We start from the raw sequence: 20461 nt of genomic DNA, 5'->3' as shown, positions 1-20461 counted from the left end.
ATGTAGGCCTGCGCCGAGGCCGGGCCTGAGAGGGCCGGCTGCTCCCTCCCGCGGGCCGCCTCCGGCAGGAGGTGCGTCAGCTGCCGCCGGCGGGCAGGGAAGGCGCTTCCGGAGGCGGGAGGTCAGAGCGTGGAGCAGCGCGCTGCTGTCCCGCTGCTGTGGAGGGGGCAGAGGAGGAGCGGAGGGGGCAGCGGCGGCGGGGTCGGTCTGTGGGGAAAGGCACCGGACGGCTCCGTCATGTCCTACTGCAGGCAAGAAGGTGCGCCCGGGTTGTCCTCCCAATGTCACGCCGGGCGGGCTCGCCCCTGAGGCGGCCGGGGGCCAGGGGCGAGGTGGGGTGGCTGCACTCTCACCTCAGCCCATGAAGGGAAGGCGCAGCCTGAGGGGAGAGGAGGCGGGAAAGCGGCCCGCGTGTGGCAGCGGCAGGGGAGGGCCGCCTCGCCTCTTTCCTCCGACCTTTCTCCTCATGGGAGGCGGGAAGCCGCGGCGGGGCGGGTGGCCGTGAGGCGAGAGGGGGCGCGGAGGGCCTCCACCGCCCAGGGGGCCGGCCTGCAGCCGGGGACTGGAACGTCCCCGCGGCATGGCCGGAGCCGGGCGTGTGTGCGCGCCTCCGGGCAAGTAGCGTAGCTCGCCAGGTGCGGCTGCGGAGTGGCCGAGGCGTGCGGGCCGGCGCCCCGCCGCGCAGCGGAATGGGATCCTCCCGTAGCGGTTAATTTTCTGCCAGTTTAGCTGAAGTGGCCAGAGGTGGGTTTTTTTTACCTGTTTAAGCAAAACACTGTAGGTGGACAGGGTGGGTAGAGCGCGAGCTTTGTTCTGTATCGGTGCAAGGTATTATATTGAACGGGTTGTGGTATTTATGAGGCTTGAGCATTTCATGTCCTGGGGGATATTTTCCCCCCCCGCCCTTGAAGGAATGTAAAGTGACTAAACGTAAAGTTTCAAACGGGAAAAAATCATTCTGTAGTTCTAAATGTAATTTTGAAGTTGTAAACTTTGGCACACTGAATGCTGATCATAAACTGTGGTGAGGTAGTCATAACCTATGGACCTCTTTACTTTATGTTTTTGATTTCTTTGTTTTAACAAGATCTTCGATCTTTACAAGGTCTGTAAGTTGTCTTATGGCATCTCACAAAATTACAGTGATGGGCATTAGAGTTCATATGTTTCTAGTTCCTTTTATATGAGAAACAACTGGATATTCGACACTGTAAAGTTCTCTGGAGTACAATGAAGAGTTGACAGAAAACTGTTTCCCCTTTTAAAAGGGTTTAGATTTATCTGTTTCTCAGACATGTTTAACTGCATAATGGTTACTGAGCAAAGTAAAGGGAGTTACTGAACGTCTGCTGGTTGAGGTCACACTGAGGGGCAAGAAGATACTGATTTCTATATCATGCCAAGTCACTGTAGTGATCTTCATGAATTTGGAGAATGAAAGGAAGTTCTCGGGGAACTCAGCATATTTTTTTTTCCACTCGGTGAATACTCAGTTGTGCATTCAGAAGAGTTTTAGCCAGCTGGTCTTTTCTGCTTGTCTGCCTCAGTGGTTTTTTTCATAGTTTTACTGAATTGTTAGAAAACTCTACTTGGGCTTCCATACAAGCCTCCCCCAACCCGCTACAGAACTTTTGTTAAATCAAGAGTGGCACAAGAGCAGGAAGCACACTGTGTTGTTTTTCTGTCCTTGATAATGTTCACAGCACCTTTCAATATAGTTGGTTCTACACTGCTAAGGTGCTTTTCAGTATTTAATTCAGATAATTATTGTAAAATATGACACCAGTCCTTAATGGAGAGTACTGTTATTAATAAGTATCCTATTGAACACTTTCCTGTAACTTGGTATAGTTTTTCTTTCAATCTTCCTTTTTTTGTCTAACCCCTTCATCTGGGTTAGTCCTGGCAACAGAGTGCGAGCTTGTTTTGAAACAACTTTTTAACTTCACAGTTCAATGAATTGTACTGTGATCTGCAGCCATTACAGTATGTTGCTGTGAAAATTGCAACTTTAGAAGAATAACATTTCAGTTGTGTATGTTCAGTTTCTCTGAACAAACAACTGTTTTGTTTTGAAGGTGACTGATAAATACAACGGACTTAATTCACTATTAACATTAATGCATGGTGTTGAGTATCTCATTACCTTGTGGTGTTCAGCAGCTTTGTAAGTGACTCTTCATGTCTCAGTTTTCTCTGAACTTTTGCTTGTTTTCTCCTGTATGGTAGGAAAAGACAGAATTATATTTGCGACCAAGGAGGACCATGAGACACCAAGCAGTGCTGAGCTGGTTGCAGATGACCCAGATGACCCTTATGAAGAACAAGGTCAGTAGTAAGCAGAAGAACGGAAGTAAAGAGTGATAGATCACATATACCATATTCTAAAAATCTTAAAAAAGAACAACAACAAAACCCAAACCTTGTATGAAGTAGGAACAAATTATTAATTTTTAAAGACAAAGCGTAGCTGGTTATTCAGTAGATAAATACCCATACTCTTAGCAGTTTTAACTTCCAAATTAGGACACCACAAATGACATGCTTTCTTCAGAGGTGTTTTTTTTCCCCTACATTTTTAATGATTTTTCAAAGAAGCGGCCTATTCAAATACATCAGTTGATGGCTTATAGTTTTGGTTAGCAGCCAGAGATATCTAGAAAAAAATCTCTTCCTTCCTTTCCTTTATTAATAAAGTTAGAGCTTAACCGGTGAAAATTATGGTTGTTTTTTCACTGCTTTAAATGACGAAGTGCAAAGTTCAGAGAACTTCAAGTGAGTTACATACCACTGTCAGTGATGTGAATTGGTGACCTGCCTGTGTGCAGCTGAAATTGCCTAATTTGTCGATCTCTGAATATCCAATTTAATATAAATTATATCTGATTAATCCTGTACTATACTAGTAGCAATATATAACTAGTAGTAGTATTTTTCAATGGCACATGACAGGTAAGTTCAAATTACTGTAGCCATCTTGCCTTGAAAAGATGTAAGTTAAAATTTTCAGTGAAGATTGCAGTTCTTATATGAAGTAGATCTGACCTGTAAATGGAGATTTAAGAGACCAGAACATTTCTGAGATCAAGGCTTGTAATATCCTGATTTTAGAGCATATTTTAGGTTATTTCTAGTAGGTAAAATGAAATAATCTTCCTATCATGATGATTAAATAAATTTCGCCGTAGGTTAGGCATGAACACCTGTGAATTTTTGGTTAATTTTTTTTTTCTAATTGCCTTTATGCTTACATGTCTTTTAACCTTTCACTTTGTGTGAAGTGATGTCATTGCTTTCAGTGCATCTGAGATTGAAGTAACTGCTTCACCCCTTTTGAAGTTTTGTTAGAAAGTAGAAATTCTTCAAGTGGCTCTGTGACCTTTAGAGGGCAGTATTTAGACACAGTTTAGCAGCTGGTGCACAGAGGGTCGCTTTGTCAGCTGATGTGGTATGTAGTTTAATTTGAACCATATCTTCCTATGTCATTAAAATAACTTTGTCATACATAGATTTGCGGTGAAATTATTTTGCATTTAGCTGCCTATCTTAGTTTCATCACAACTGTATGTAGTCAGTAGATATTTCTAAATGTTTTGCTCATCAGCAGTGATGAGTCTGTTCAGTTTTATACTGACCCAAACGAGAACAATAGAGAATTCCAGTTTCAGAAAGGCGTTTAAAAACTGCAGTTTAGTATCTGTCAGGAATTCTTCTTCCTCATGTTTTCAGCCAGGTTGTTTTGCTGGCTAAGACCCAATACCCAAAGTGCCTCTTTGACAGAAACAGTCTGTACTTTGGGATTTGTCACCATCTTTACCATGGGAACGGTGCTTTAACCCATAAAGATTTCAAATAGAGACCCCTACAGACAATAAAATCTGCGGTACTTATATCTGTTACTGCTTTGACCAGAATGCAAGATGGAACCTACTACGAATGATTCATGTAAGGTAGTTAGGTGGAAAACAGCGTCTGAGGAGAACTCATTTTTAAGAGTATTTATTCCTGTCAGTATGCTGTGTGGAAGTGAAACAAAATCAGAGTTGTTAACTCCTGTTTCAGGCAAATTTAAAATTCAATATTGGTCTGTCAAGTGAAGAGTTAACAGGCTCTCATGATCAGATGGTGGAATTAAGTTCCCTATTCTTTTTCTGTGGCTTTTTGTTTCCTCTGAAAAACTGGAGACTGCTTGCAAAATAAAGCAAAGAAAGATACTTTTTCTAGATTATCACATCTGGAGAACATACAAACCAATGGAGATTTTATCATTCACTGAAGTGTTAAGTCACCTTGTGTGGTGTACAGCTAAACCAAGTGGCTTGCTGTTTAGCTAAGTAATATCACCTGTGCAGTCTTGTATTGATGTTACATGTAGTTGTTTAAAGTTCACCTGTCTTCCCCTTGTAATCATTCATGGTGTCTGGTGATAATTAAATATTAGTAAAAGCTGTCTATCAACAGCATGTGGATGCATATTGGTCCTATAACTAAGCATCCATTTTTGACACCGGCTTTTAAGAGGAAGGAGAAGGGTGCACATCTCAGATCTAGCATAAGAGACAGACATACTACAATGGTTTGGAATGTGAGCATAGAAAACGATTCTCTTCCTTCTGTCTTACACCCTACCCCTTCACCCCAAATTATTCTTTTTCTAGTCGTACATATACCACAAGTATACAGTCTTGTGCCATTTATTTGGGTCATAAACTAGCCAAAATTAAGAGCCATATTAATTGAATCCTCTTATATGTATTTTGCTGGATATGGGAAGACAGTGGTGAGGAGTGGAGGTGGCACATTGTTTTTCTAGCAATCCTGTATTTACAGCAGGTTAATCACTTGCTTCCAAAACTATAGAGCAGGGAAGAAAACAGAGAAAGCTAGAAGCTAGTTATGTCAGGGACACCTTACAGTGAAAATGTGTGTCTGTGTGATTTAAAATGAGAAACTCTGTAAACTCTGTTCGAATACTGTTAATAAGTTTGAATTGGGTTTTTCTGGTGTGTGGTGTGGAGTTTTTTGAAGGTTTTTTTTTTTTTTTTTGTCTTAGCATGTCGTTAGTGAGATACTGCCATGTTTTAAGGGTTCTCTGAAAAAATCACTTGAACGATCTTGGGCTACAATGCATCAGATCAAAACAGAAACAATCCACATGTCACAGAATGGAACTGCATCTAATATGAGTGAAATTTGAGGGCAGGAAAGACATATGGGCAAAACGTTTTAGAATATGTTACAGTGCAGAAGCTCTGGCTTGTGTGGCTTTTATTTAAAAGAAAATTGGAAAGGGCTTTGCTGTACATAAAATAGCATGCAGGCTTTTCTAATTTAGCTTCTACTTTGAGTAGAAGACTTGGTTTCCAGTGTTCAACTGCTGTGGTATAATTCACTGTAATGACTCTTTTCATCTTTTCTGCTGTGCTAGACACGGAACAGTCATATCTGGGAAAGAATAGATTTATTATATAGATATACCATAATATATATTGTTTTCTAATATAGCTGAAACTTTTATTTGAGGCTTTGGGTTTTTGTAGGGGCCTTTTTCATACTTACAATAAACATGTAGTTTGGAATTTTTGGATAGTTCTTATTTTGTTTCAGGCATTAACAGACATTAGTCTTTGAGCAGTCTACTTTAGTCAGTAGATCAGTCGGGAAAACTTGTGCTGTTTCCCTTGAGAGAAAATAAGGTTGTGTAGTATTCTTTTTTATTTCTGTCAGTTACAAGATTGATTTATTTATTTTGTTCTATTAGTTATGAGTTTTTGGTAGACAAAATGTTAACAGCACACTTTAAGACAAAAACATTGAAAGAAATGAAGCCATGTGAAATGGGAAGGCAGACAAACCAGAGTTAGGCTCAAGTTAGCATTTCATATTGCCCTGTATATCAAAGTTCACTGTATGTGTCTTTTAACAGCTGTGGCTGATGGAAACAAATGAAGAATTCATTTGCAACAGTTCTGAAATAGCATTCTCACCGTAAAGCTTGTTTCTGGTCTTATGTGTTGCAGATGGAAGAATTTAAATGTGAAAGATCTCTAGTTTTCATGGAGATCTTTGCTCCCATCAGTTAGAATAATTTCTTATTTTATTAGGCTTATATGAAGAAGGCACTGGTGAGTTTTATGCACAAGAAGTAATTTTTATTAGCGTTACAGCTATGATAGCAGAGTTGGCTAAAAGTGCTTATGGAATTGCACCTCAAATAAAGGTGGTATCCTCTCCCTTATGTTTCTCCAGACTCATTCCAGTCATCTTATTTTAGAGACAGTTTTGAAATGGTTTCCAGAGAGGTCTGATGAAGCAAAAACCCTGATTCTTTTAAGAAAGAACCTGGTAAATGATCAGATGTACAGGACTGTTTTTATGACTACTGATGTCCCTTTCAATCCTGCTTCCTATGTGTCTGTCATCTTACATTGTGAATCATTGACAGATACACTTTTTATTGGAATGTTTGTCATATATCAGGGAAGAAACTTTTCTCAGAAAGACAGTGGGACTTCATTACAGCAAGTACAAAGACAAGTCTTGACATAAATGCAGATGGGCTTGCCATCATCCATGATATTAACAGATCCTCTGAGCTAAGGGAGATTAGATTCTGTGATGTCAGCAGTTAATTGCTAACACAAGGCTTGATCTGACACGATGTAAACAGGGTTGTTTTCTCTTCCCCAAGTGCAGGCTCAAGTGGATTATGAGCCACTAGATCAGTGATGTTCAGGCTACATTTGAAAGAAGTTTTATTTAAAAATAGTGATCCTGTCTAGTGCAGACTTGAGATTTGGGGAGAGTGATGGATGAAATCTGTTTCCATTATAATTGTGTTCAAAGCTAGCTGATAGACTTAATCATTGAAATGTGCATTCTGCTATAATTATCACTGAGGAATTGCTTGCCTTAATAATCTGGTTTTTAGTTTTGTTTTTTTAAAGCATGGTTTCTGTGCAAATAGCATCCGGAACTGATGCTATTTCAGCAATCAAATAGGTGCAAATCAATGCTCATGTGTTACACAAGAAATTATTGTTTATGGGATAATTCTTACATTGTTGTTAAAATGTGCATACTTACAAGGCAGTTCCAGTTCTAAAAGGAACAATTTTAGAGAATTACTTTACAAGTAATTTTATAGTCTTCAGGAGCACTTCAGAACTCTTAATTTATTTCTTCCTTTTTGAAGCATTAGACAAATTACTATTGAAAATGACTGGTTGATGTTAGTGAGGAAGAATATGGGACTTCAGATCTAGCTTACAAAGCAAGCTATGATTCTTCCACGCTGTATGATCAACATCTTTCTGCTTTATGTTATCCTTGGCAATAAGGAATTCTGCTTTTCCTCCAGGCAGCTAGAGATGCCATGATGTACTGTGCTAGGTATATCTTCTCAGTGCAGTGATTATTATAGATATTGTATAAAACTATCTTGCTGAATAAAGCGTGATCTATGAAAAATTACAGTATTACTGTAGTTGACTAAGTCATGCTAAGGAGACTGTTACTTTCTGTAATTAAAATGAGACTGATCAATCCTGAGATTTGACTGGCTAATTTTCTGCTGCACTGCATTGACTGAGTTGGAGCACGTCATTGATGAATTGCAAATCAGAGTAAAATTTTCCTTTCATTCCTTTCAATATAGCAATAAATGTGATTGAGCTGCTTTTGTTGTACCAGTACATAAAATTCAGGATATTGTGGCCTAGCGTCCAAGGAGTTGTGAGTGGGAGTGAAACGTACGTCTGAAATTTCATGATCCCACAGGACAAAGACAATAAGTAGGCTTACTGAATTCTGTGGGAGTATTTTAGGTAATGTCAAGTTACATCAGGCCCTAAATATACTTTCATGGTCAGATCAGAATTAATGCAGCTTTATTGGTTGGACAACTTTATTGGACAATGGCATTTTCATACCTGCTTGTAAAGGGAAAGTACTTGAACTTCAGTACTTAAACTTTATGTACATGCTGTTAGCTTCTGCAGAAACTCAACATGGAGATGAAGTTAGGGAAGTCTACTAGAGAGGAGTGTTCAAGTGGAGAAGAAACCAGCCTGCATCACAGCACAGTATTTCACTTAGTAGATGAATATAACTACATGTATGTTTCATGCAAAGTAGAGAAAAGGAATGGACATACATTGCAATAAAGCAATGTATTAGAGACTCTAGAAGCCCTCATGAACAAGTCCATTACATTACATTTCTATACCTGACTTTAAAAGGTTTTCTAAAACTTACAGAGGAAATTAATTCTCTGGCTTGCTGCTCGACTTTCATTGTGCAAATCAGTTGATGTCTCAAAGAACATACGCTCATTTAAATCTCCACCTTGCTATTCCATCATTGAAGTATTTCTGTGATGACTTTAACTATTCCAGAGCAGAAATTTACAGCTTTTACACTTTATTTAAAGTCTAAAATGAGACCTACTGACTTTCAGTTGTGATCTAAAGAACAGTTTGGTTTCTGGGAACCAGACAGATTGACATACTCTCAGTGTTCCTTGTGTTCTGTGGCACGTGACTTAATCTGTGTCTTACAAATAAACTGATTTTCATTTTTGTGATTCTGGTTTTCCAGTTCAAATTTTAAGGGAGAAAGTTGTGGGTTAATATTTGAGAGTTCATTTAAAACAAGAAGAAAAATGTATGCATCCAGCTTGGTGGAAAAGAATTCTAATCTTAATACTGGAATTAAATTCTTATGACTTGTATGACATGATTTGAAGACTTGCTCTTTCTTGACAGAGTCTGGCAAGTGGATTGACTTGACTTCCATCTGTTTCGCAGTTTCTCTAGAATATTCGCAGTGATCTGTAGTGCAGGGAGAAAGACTTAATTCAGGCATGAATACAGAGCTAATCTTACTTGTCCCCAGTAAAGAACCATACAGATCAGAGATAGAAACAGACTGGCTAGGAAGTGAAAGGTGTTTAGCACCCTTGAAGCTACAGAACTAATATGACATTGTTAGTACTTCAACTTACACCTGCAACCTATCAGCTTTCACTGAATGGAATCAATTCTTGGAAGGGACGCTTAACTTTTCTTCTCTCTTGTTCATTCAGGATTGATATTGCCCAATGGAGATATCAATTGGAATTGCCCATGTCTGGGTGGAATGGCTAGTGGTCCCTGTGGGGAACAGTTCAAGTCAGCCTTTTCTTGTTTCCACTATAGCACAGAAGAAATAAAAGGATCAGACTGTGTGGACCAATTCCGTGCCATGCAGGAATGCATGCAAAAATACCCAGATCTTTACCCTCAAGAGGATGAAAATGAAGAAAAAGAAAAGTCAAGCAAAGATTTGGAAGCTACTCCTATGGAGGCTTCTGCTGCCAAAGAGGAGAAGGGCTCTAGCTAATGAAGAGGCAAGGAGGCTGTTGTCTCCATTTCTCATTTTCAGAGACATGGACTTTTGCAGTATGTCTGTCTTTTGAGTTGTCAAGAAATGTTCGAGTTGTCAAGAAATGTTTCACCATTGTTCTATACACTGTATCATAATGAATAATTTATTGCCGAAGGAGAAATCTCAGTGCTACAGCCTTGCAAATAAATACTGCAAAAAGAACGAGTATGTGTATGCATTGTGTAACCTATCAGACACAGTTAATACTTTAACAGCTGTTTTTTACCCTCAAGTTCTCCTTGAGTTTTGACTTGAATAATGTCTTTAAATATATATAGCTTTCAACTAAAATTCCACTAGTACACCAGGTCTGTCTTCATTTCAGTATATTCTGATCAACAGCTGCTCTTTTTTAATGTATTCTGTTCTTCTAATAGAAATTGCATTAAATGATTGTTTTTCCTTAAAGATTTTTTTTGACAGAGTGATACAGGACACTGATAATGGCCTAAATGTAGAATTTGTAAAATAATTTCAAATGGTCTTATTAGATTACAGTTGCATTTTACTACCAACATCAGGTAAGGACTGCCAGAAAAACATTGACCTGTGTTTCTCCTTTGATTTCATTTATTTACTGTGATGGCTTTTGGATTTTTAAAAATGGTGTGTTGTGCAACCATTGATAAAGATGAATGGAGTGAATGTTGATCACTGGCTTTATTTTTCCTCTGAAACCACAGGTTTTGGGTTCCTTTAGTTAGTACCTGCTCCTTCAGTGTTTAGACAGGCTCTTGTAAAATACTTTGAGAATACAATGGAAATGTTACCTGGTGTAATGATCTCAAAACAGATACTGTGATGGAATTGCATATTAAAAAGCAAATACTTTTTACCTTCACTGAAAACTTCTGTTTCTGTGTGGTTTGATTTTTTTATTATTTTTTTTTAGCTAACACTGCTTGGATTTGAAATACTCTTCTGTATTGCAGCAGACTTTGAATCAGTTTGGATTGTGAAGATCAGTTGTTCCGGCTTGTCAGATTTTTATTCTTGTCCCATGCTCTTTTCCCCAGCCCCAGGCAGGAAGGCATTAAAAACGTAAAGCTTTTTGAGCAGCTATAGTAGACTGTAGATTATGAACCAGCACCACAGAGGACCTGAACGGCTATTAAAAAATTTGAAAATTACTTTAGAGGTGCAAATAATTTAATAGTAATTCACTATAGTTTAATACCTGTGGATAAGGGAATGCTACATTGGTTTTCTTTCCTAATAAAATGTAGGCTATGAGAATTGTATTGCAAAACCAATTGTTCCTGCAGCTTCAGTAACTGTTCATTGCAGGGCTGTGGGTCTTTGCCTGTCTCTGTGGGCAGCAGTTTTCAGTACTCAGCAGATTTGTTTCCATGTAATGTTTTGGTACCTTGTTGTTTGCAGAAGTTATTTCAGTGTTAGGGAAGATGCTTCTGAACATTTGAGGGGAATTTCTGTTAAAATTTACAGTGTGTTTGAGCTGTTTATATTTCAGTACAGCTGTTGGATCCTTTAAAAAAAATTGTAGGCAATTAAGTGACTGACAGCTGCTCAGTTCTGAGGCATGGACAGCAGGTACTCTCAGTATCTCTTTGCTTTTAAAAGAAACGAAGTGTGACAGAGCTTCTCAATGTGACTCTTTCAGGTGTAGGAAGACAAATGCCAAGTTAGCCTGAGTGAATGGGCACAAAAGCAGCAGTGATAAACCTTGGCACTTGGGCAATTGGACCATGAAAATGAAATCTTAGGCAATCAGATAACCACTGGGCACCAAATTAAAAAAAAAAAAAAAAATCTCATGCACCCAAGCTTTTGGTTGTTCAAATGGAAATCCAGTGCATTAGTTGTGAAGAAGCAAGACCTGTTTGTGAAGGGGTGCTCTGTTCTAAGAAGAGTTTGCCTCCTGGGTTTTTTTTCTGCTGTGCTTTTCTTTTCCATGTTGCCTCAATGCTATACAGGTTTTGGATTTATCCTCTGTAACAGTCTTTCTAGCATCTGTATACATATACATATGTGTATATATATATTTTTCACCATTAAAAGCTTAAAATAGTAATGAAGACTTCCTTGACAAGGAACTAGGGCTAGATGTTGAGACATAGAATCCAGTCCCTCCTGTTTTCCACTTTAGTTCTTAGAGTACGTTTCCTGCCATAGAATTTGTATTTTGCTATGTTAAGAGAAGTAAAATGCAGTCAAACCTCCTTCTGGATTTTAAGTTTGGACAACCATGTAGTAGAGCTTGCACTTCAGTGAAGAATTAGGAATTAGAAGGCAGATCAACAGTACATACATATTGCCACTTCTTTGGACCCATGAAAGTAAAGAAAGAGAAACTATTCAGTGTGGACCCTGCAGCTGATTTTGATGATGCAGTTTAAGGGTCAAGTTGTCTGTCTTGACCATTATATATCCATTGAAAGTATTACAGAATTCCACCTCTAGTAGTAGACTTCTTTTTTTTCTTAACTCTAGATGAACAGGGGAAAAAATAAATTGTCTGGAATTTCTTTTTTTTGCTATGTATACTAATGCAGTTGTCTATGTATAGATAATGTAACTCTTTCTTTCTATTTTGTTTCCCAGCATTGCTTTGTTGACGTGATTTTCCTCATATAGTTGCATGCTCCCATTTTAAATCTAAAATCAATCAGTGGTTATTTTAGTATGTAATAAAGATGATAAAATGATCCCTAGCAATATGTGGCAAACCTTTGAAATAAGCAGATGATAAGAAGCTGCATTTTGTCATTGCTCCTAAAATACTGCCTTGTACAATGTTGCTATGTAATACTTCAGTTTTCCAGTTTTAATAATTATTCTTCAGTTATTGCACACCCTTGTAATTCTGGAGTTAATGCAGTGGTGAAAAAAGCCAGAGTTTTGAAGGCTGGGTAGGACTGTTACCAACTGGCTGGAGCCCTGCATGATGCAGGCCACGAATTCATATAGAACTTGTGATAACTTGTTTGTTAGAATGGGTTGTTCCTGCAATCAACTTAAACTTGAATCAGTGGAGCATATATCACATCTTCTGACGCAGATAAATATTGCCTATAGAACTTGCCTCTTATAAGTGATTGTTTTAACATAAAATATATTCTAAAACATAGTTAACTACTGAAAAGTGGTTAAAATTAGATAAAGTTGCATTTTCAGAATGTGCTTAAAAGTTACTCATTAGTTTGTTATTCTTTTCTCTGCAGTACAGCCTATCTGCATTTCAAAGACCTAACTTTAATTTGTGTTTAGTAACTTTCCTAGAGATATGACCTTACTTCAGGTGCAAAAATGACCTTTTCTTCCTTCTTCCCTGAAACAGGAGTAATGAACACAATGGTTTCTAGAGGGAGGTGTTTATCTTGCAGTTCGTTCTAAGGATCGTTAGATCTGGTGATCTGGCAGGGTTGTGTTGGAAACAAGATCTATATCCTCTGCAGTTCTTATTGAGAATGTCCTTGTTAAACCTGACAGCAATGTCACCTGTTCATCTAGGGCACTTATCTGATCACACGTCAATGAATCTCTTTGAGCAAAGTTGTTACCTAAATAGGTAGAACCTACTTTCTTATTCCTAGGAAATAAAAACCGATATTATATGCTTCTTAGACTCTTGTTTATACTTCTCATTAAAATTCTAGCAGTGTCAGCGTGGGGTAGTGTAGAGAAGCTACCAGCAGTTTGTCATTTATTCTTAATCGTCACTATTCATTGGACATGACTTAATTTTGTTGAACAGCACCAGCCTGTCTGCAGTTGTTTTTCAACTGCTTTTAACCCCTCTGGAGCTGATATTTTGTTAGTGATCCTGAGAACTTGAGAGAAGACCCACCGTACAGAGGAAGAGTGAAGAACTGCAACAATGATTGTAACACCAATGTTTATAATTCTTTCCCACTGATGCTAGATAGTACCTAATGTGATTAATGGATCAGTGTGACATTATTTAAAATATCAAACTAGGTAATTTGGTGGCGAATTCATAGCTAGAACATGAAGTTCTCAAGGCCTGAAACAGTAAGATGTTAGATTTTTTTTTTTTTTTAAAGTCTTCTTCACTGTAGGCTAGTTCTGACTGCATAGGGTAAGACGACTAGAATTATAGTTCAAGACTTACGGATTTGTAGCTGAGCGTGGAATAAGGAGCAGATGTATCAAATATTGATATATCTTGATACTATGAAGGCCAAGAAATAGGCCAAAGACTGCTAAACTAGTGAAATATTAGTAAATGTAATACATAACTGTTTCTGCAAGACACTCTGAGCAGTTCAGACGACTGCTGCCATTAACATGTTAATACCATTAGTAAAAGGTTGCAGTGAGTTTTGCACCCATCACTTCCAGAAGCACAAGGGTTTGTGACTAGAGTACGCTGTGCATTCATCCAGTGGTTCAAGCTGTAACAGCCTTTTCATGCATTTAGATCCACTGAAAGTAGCCCTGTACAAAACACCTGGAATGTTTGGAATTTTCTTAAATTAATTTTCTTAAATTAATTTTCTGCCATTTGCTAATTTTATTGAAATTATGAAATACTTTGTTCTGCTTGTGGAGAGTGCAGTGTTTGCTGCTTGATATACAGAAAAACTTCTTGTAAATCAAGGAAAATAAAGTTGAAGTGGCAAGCTTTGCCCAGTGGTGTCAGGAGTGGAAAGTATGCCCATGGCTGCCAAATGTAGGACTGTGATTTTTCTCTTGTCTGTTACTGACTTTACTTTCCTCAAGATTCCTTGGACTTTTCCTTTGTTTCTTCTTTTTTGTGTATGTGTCTCCTCCAGTGAATTCCATGTTCTTACCATAAACTATAGTGAGCAGCTAGAGCCTGAATGGAGGAGCAATCTCTGAACAAGTAGAAATGTCTTTGCTGTTGTGGTTTGTTTTTTTTGGGGAGGGGCAGGGAGGGCAGTTGGTTGTGTGTGTTGGTTTGGGGTTTTTTTGGGGTTTTTTTTGTTGTTGTGGGGGGGTTTTTGGGGGGTTTTTTTGGTTGGTTTTTTTTTTTTTTACAAATGTTACAAATTGGTATTGATATATCTGTGAGCAGAGAGCTCATGATGGCCTTGTTATAGCCAAAACAAAGAGCACAGGAAGATTTGTAGTGATTACACATTGCAGATTAACCCAGATGCTGCAACAATGATGTGAAGGACAAGTGGACATAGGATTTGCTGTACCAGATGTGATGACAGGTTCAGTTGATTTGTTTGTTTCTGAACATGACAAGTTCCTTATGCTTTCTCAGAAAGCGAAAGCATCCCCTCATATGCACACATGGGAGAGGGGGGTTTGATTTACGTCTGCAGCTTCTGACCTTACTGTTATGAGTGTTGCTGCCTCCACCCTGTTCCTTTTGCTTTCTATTTTGTCCCCTTCTCATATGCCCCCCAATACTATTATTGCTTCATTTTCCCCTACAATCAGTCACATTTCTCCTTACGCGTATTGGCTCTGTTCCCTTACCTGGCCCAAGGGGCCATCTCTCTCCTTGCAACATAAAGAACCTAAACTAATGAACTAGGTTGGATCCAACTGATTTTCTTCCAATTTGGCCCTGCATGGAACAAGCAAAGGTTGGCAGAATTTGATAGTCGGATGCCATGTTTGTAGTTACCATTTCCCATGCTGTGTGAAGCTGCTGATTTAGAAGTAGTCCAGTTGATAACCATTATGTTTTTATATTGGGAGTGTGTAACATGTTATTAATGGGTGTTACCTGCACAGTTAATGATTGAAGTATCCTCAATGCTTGTGATTTTTCTCATAAAGGCCATGTTACAAATGAAATGGAGTTAATATTTTCAGAGGTAGACTCACAATTTTTCAATTGCAAAGAGACAAGGGCTTGAGTATCTGGGCTAGCAGAACTTGCACTGTACATTGTCCCATGTTGGCCTATGTTACTTGTCATGAAAGCAGTACACCTGACCTAAAGCTACGATCTAGTACCAATATACAGGGACAGTCTCCTGGGTCAAAAGTTGCTTTTAAGTCTCAGACCTGTGCGTTTGAAAGTGGTACATCATAATATTTATTAGCTGCAAGGCAAAAGCATGATGGCAGTATTTATGATGTCATTAATGTGTGAAGAATGAAGACTTGGGTCTTAGATGTACAGTTTTTTCAATAGAAGTCTACAGGTAAGGTAAGAACTTGTACAGGACCCAAAAGAGTAAGTGCAACTATAATGTAGAATTGCAAGGGTAAGTCTCTGTTATACACTGCCTTGATTTTTAAGTATGGAGACCTACACGAACAGACTTCTATCTGCCTAAGTCCTGAGCATTTAAAGGTAAGGCATCTCCTACCTACCTGTCATGCATTGCTATTTTCACCCCTTGCATCCCACAAATCAAATTTGTGTAAAGAAATTATTTTAGGATGTGTTAAGTATTTTTTTTTTTAGACTTCAAACCAGTAAAACTTCATGTGTGTGTTTCTTCTGGGAATTAAGCTCCTACAAGTACCTACATGTAAGATTTTACAGGATTGAGTTTTGATCAGTTATTGAATTAACATGCCATTTAATTAAATTAACTGTACCTGTTTGGTGTTTCTAATCTGTACATGTTCTCATACCAAACGCACATTTGTTTTCTTTTTGGCAAGTTGCTCAGTAGAAAAATAACACGTATCGTGATTGCCTTATTAGCTAAATGCTTTTCTCCATTTGCCTGACTCTGTGCTAACGCTATCAAAGCAAGAGCCTGATGTTTGCAGTGTTTGTGGGTTTTTTATTAACTTAAAAAGAATTAACATGCACGTGGTTTGAGAATTGCATGGTTTAAAATTTTAAAAATAGATCCCAGACCTCACATCGATATAAATGTCTGAGTATTTTTAATTGAAGTTTTAAGTACAAAAAAAAAAGTGCTACAACACATAACAAATAACACAGTAACTTTTCCAGGTGTTGGGGACTTGAAGGAGCACAGGATGTGAATTATATCAGTTCAAAGAAAGCTTACATCAGGCAGCATGGAAAAATTATGAGACATGGTAAATGCTACAGAGAAAACTTATTCTTTATAGCAGTGAGCCGCACTCAGAAGTGCAGCGCACAAAGGTTGGCCATGGGTAAGTTTTCCTCCTTAGCTGCTTGCCAAGAGCAGAAGCTGGAGAAGCATTAGCAGCAGTATGTCGGTACGTTGGAGTTAGGGCTCAGCACTCACAATGGCCATTTAATGAACTACTTTGATGCTTTAGGGGTCCACGTTGCCAGAATGATCATGTATTCATGGATACACCTGCTGCACAGCTGTTACAGAGAGCTATTTTGACCTCCAGCATCCTGAGTTTGTTGCTGTCTGTGGAAAGTTGCATGTACTTCTGCTTCAAGCTATCACATGCCCTATTACAAATTTTCCACAGCTTTCCGGACTTTTTTTCTTGTGGGTTAAAGGCTTTTATTTCATCCTTATGTAGGATTTCCAAGTGATACATCATTGCTACTGTTTGGTATGTGGTTGCTACTGCTTATGGGCTACCTTGTCTGGGTGCTGTAGGGTTGTTCATGTGGCCATTTTAAAGATGGATCCAATTTTAGACGTACTAAAAAGCTGTCCTGTCGCTTCTGTATTGGGCAAATGCATCCTTTTTTCCATGTTAGCGTTCTTTGTATTATTGTGCCACCTAAGACATGCAGTCACAGAGAGGATCACAAGGTATATGATACTGTACATAGGCCTACAAAACAATTCTTTTTTTTGGTACAGGAATATCATACCTTCTATGGTAGTTCTTTTAATTTACAACGTGTGACCTTGTTTGCTTGTTTTGAGGAGTATGTAACAGCTTCTACTAGGAAGCCAGTTGTCATCTTGCACTGTCTCGTGCTCATCCTCATTTCAGGTACCAATACACAAGAAAGTAACTCTTTTTCTTTCCAAAGTCTAATGGTGATCCATTTAAACTTTCTCATCTCTTCTTTAATCAATAACTGTTGTAACTTGATCTATGTGGTTCACTTCTATTTAGATACTTTTTTTCAGAGAAGCTACCTGGATTGTAGCACCGCAGAATAAAGAGATTGCACGTGGTAGCTCTGTGTGAGTTACAACTTTATTCTTTTATTTTCCTTCTCTGTGAACTGAAGAGATACCTGATTAGCAGAAGTAGTGATACCAATAAAAAGTTGACTTGCAGTGTTGACTCACCCTAATGTTCTTTCATTTTTCACTTTCAAATTAAATTCCATGCTTATGGAATAACCGCTACTCTATAGAGCTAAAACCATTAAACAAAACTATTAGGTAAAACAAAATGTGGAATGTTTCCAACTAATGGAGGGAATGAAGTAGACTTAGCTATACAGATACTTGCAAGTAAATTTGAAATTCAAAAAGAACGGGAAATTAGAAGGAGGAGGAGGGATTAGCCAAATATTTTTGGTTTCCCCAACTCGCTTTACACTTTTCTCTAAAGTGTTTGTGTATGTATCACCTACTTTTGAGATATCTGAAATATGTGACATATTGATGACTGTCTTGTTTGCATATATCAGTGTTTGCATTTCGTAGTCGTTAATCAGTGTATTATAACAGGCCCTGAGAGAACATACCAGGGTATCAATATTCTTGTTCCAAATATTATTGCTACTGGCAGTAGCTAGAAGTGCTTGTAAATGACCATGTTAAAAAATAACTTGCATCCACAGAAGGGAACTACCCAGATGTTTTACCCTTCCCACAAAATCACCAGTCTGGCATAAAAAGTGGAATATGGGAGTTTGCCTTAATATGGTACTGACTATAAACCAAAGTGGAATATCATCATCATTAAATAAGGTCCCCTGCAGGTAAAATGGCTTGTGTTGAAAAGCATGTTCTTTAGCTTAGTTCTAAACCTACACTTAATTTTCATTTATTCTGAGAGGCCCTTTGAGAACAGACTGTAAATTCATGTACACATCTTTATTTTTATTGATATTTGAAAGAGAACTAGTCAATCTTTTAATTGTGAGACAATTTCTGGAGACAGTAAAGAAAGCAGTTGCTATGCTCTTCATTTTTGTAAGCTGACATTTCAAATTAAGCCAAATTCCTTGGTTAAAAAGTGTTTTATTGCATTAATTAAATGGCTTGTTGGAGATGCCACATAGTTGGATACCGCTTTAGGTAACAACAAATAAATAATGAAGTGAAAGAGCGGAAAGCAATGGCATTGGAGGAGGGGAGACTTTCTGAAGAAAGGGGGGAGGAAGAAACACTGTTTATGTGCTGTTGGGAGAAAAGTGGGGCTTTTATTTTGTAAATATCTGCCTGTCATCCATTTCCAAATGAGCTCAGGATTTTTCTGCTGTTCAACCAACATAAAGCTAAAAGGAGCACAGCAACAAATGGAATGAAATAAGCTGTTTTTTCGGGTTCCCAGTGATAAAGAGAACAAACTGATGGCCTAAGTTGTAGACTGGGACTTCCATCCTTCTGCATTAGTATTAGGTTTTTCTAGATACTCCATGTGCCAGTCAGACAGTGCTAAATGAAGATACCTCCTTTTCCTGAGAGCATTAAAAAAATTATAGACATGGAATAGAAATATGCAAAAGTAGCATGTGTGCATGCTTTTCTCTGTAACCCCCTGAAAGAATAGACTGACTCATTATAATTTCTGCTTTACTTGATGAGAGAATGTGCTCCAGCCGGCTTCATTCGATCGTGAGTCCTTAAACAGGGGACACAGGTCTTAAACTACAATTTACTCAAAATACTGTGTTAGGGAATGATTTAAGTAACTACCCCTTAATTACTATAAGGTAGGGTAAAATTGATTTAGAAAAAATGGTTTTGCAGAACAGAACTGTTACCTGGAGTGCAGATGTTACCACTCCTGTCCTTCTGTGGAGGGAAAGATAATCCCCATCACAACGGGAAAGAAGCCTGGCTTCAGTAACTTAACCTGAAGTATGACCGAGAGAAATAAAGCAGAATGAAAGTGCTAAGTGCAATCAAATGCCAGTGGTCTTAAGCACAGTTTGAATAGCCAGGTTGCTCTCACAGTAATTATAGCTGCCTCATACACAGTCCAGCCAATTAATTTACCTCCTGCTTCTGCCTTATAGCTTTTGTAGTGTTACAATCTCAACGTTAGCAGTTACTAGTTTCTCACGTGTTTTGGTTCTTTCCTAGCATAAGGCTTTTTATTGGTAATCGCTGTGAAACCTGTGTGGTGTTGCAGACTAAAGTACTACAGCAAAGAGCAAAATGACCAGCAAAGAGCAAATGGAATCAAGTTTTAGCCAAGGTGCTTTCTGCAGCAGACCTCGGCACTAAGCACTGATGATAGCAAGGTACATCTATAAAGGACCTTGTCCCAGGACAAGTCACATGTTAGTTTGTTTCTGTTCAGCAATGGGATAATATTTCCTTCTAGAAAGCAACCCGTTATATTGGCATAATTGCAGTCTGATGTTAAATCAGCCTGAGCTCTTTTAAATAAGTATTATTTGACATGCTGCTTTAGTATTATGCCACTTGTAAAGCTGAAAGAAATTGCTGCCTGTTAGTGGTCACTTATAAAGAAAACTACACCCAAGTAATGAATGTAAGCAGCTTATACATATTAATATCAGGCTCTGACCTAAGTATGGAAACACTAATCCATATCTTTTTGCCTCGTAAAATGATTCTCCGGCTGTGTGGAATCAGGCTCAAATGAAGAGTTGACTTGCAACCTATGTATGATGCACTAGTTAATTTTGTATAATAAGGCTGTGCACTTTGTGAAAAAAGTAGTCATGTCCCAAGTTTCCTGTCTAAGCACGTGAAAGGAGAAAGGATGGTATCTCTGCTTTCATTGCTTCAGCTAGGAGCTTGTTGAATGGGAACGCGTGAAATAACTACACCTTTCGCTGCAGTGTTACTAAAAGGCAAGGTTCAGCACTGTAACTTCTGAAGCATAAATTATTTGCACCCAGTTCGAAGAATATCTGATACTTGTTTTCCCAAATATGCTTTCCAGGGTTTCACAAGGCTGTTCATGTTCACAAGGAGTTTGCTGGTCCTAGAGTCCTCCTGGCCTGCTATAAGGTAGTCAGTACCTAGTTTAAACAAACAAACAAAAC

At 38.4% G+C, this 20461-nt stretch overlaps 2 protein-coding genes across 2 annotated transcripts in view; one reads left to right on the top strand and one right to left on the bottom strand.

Moving 5' to 3' along the window:
* The first annotated feature begins 1 nt into the window (after nucleotide 1).
* On the top strand, nucleotides 2-10274 carry CHCHD4 (coiled-coil-helix-coiled-coil-helix domain containing 4). The gene is made up of 3 exons (XM_054215882.1): nucleotides 2-259; nucleotides 2230-2328; nucleotides 9086-10274. Exons 1-3 carry the CDS (start codon nucleotides 238-240, stop codon nucleotides 9379-9381), a joined length of 417 nt encoding a protein of 138 aa, XP_054071857.1. The 5' UTR covers nucleotides 2-237; the 3' UTR covers nucleotides 9382-10274.
* A 5688-nt stretch (nucleotides 10275-15962) lies between these two features.
* LOC128915690 (netrin-4-like) overlaps nucleotides 15963-20461 on the bottom strand; it is a 54842-nt gene continuing 50343 nt past the window's right edge. Inside the window, exon 10 of the mRNA XM_054216417.1 lies at nucleotides 15963-20437. Within this exon, the coding sequence (XP_054072392.1) occupies nucleotides 20301-20437 (137 nt within the window). The 3' untranslated portion in view covers nucleotides 15963-20300. The remainder of the gene's footprint in view (nucleotides 20438-20461) is intronic.

The sequence above is a fragment of the Rissa tridactyla genome, chromosome 10 (assembly GCF_028500815.1).
Source record: "Rissa tridactyla isolate bRisTri1 chromosome 10, bRisTri1.patW.cur.20221130, whole genome shotgun sequence".
Taxonomy (NCBI): domain Eukaryota; kingdom Metazoa; phylum Chordata; class Aves; order Charadriiformes; family Laridae; genus Rissa; species Rissa tridactyla.
This window is presented reverse-complemented; position numbering and strand designations above follow the sequence as displayed.

Bases quoted from the DNA above. Each gene is read 5' to 3' on its own strand.
- CHCHD4 (XM_054215882.1), top strand. From the start codon at position 238: ATGTCCTACTGCAGGCAAGAAG. The intron at 260-2,229 runs GTGCGCCCGGGT...CCTGTATGGTAG, and splicing joins GTCCTACTGCAGGCAAGAAG to GAAAAGACAGAATTATATTT. The intron at 2,329-9,085 runs GTCAGTAGTAAG...TTGTTCATTCAG, and splicing joins TGACCCTTATGAAGAACAAG to GATTGATATTGCCCAATGGA.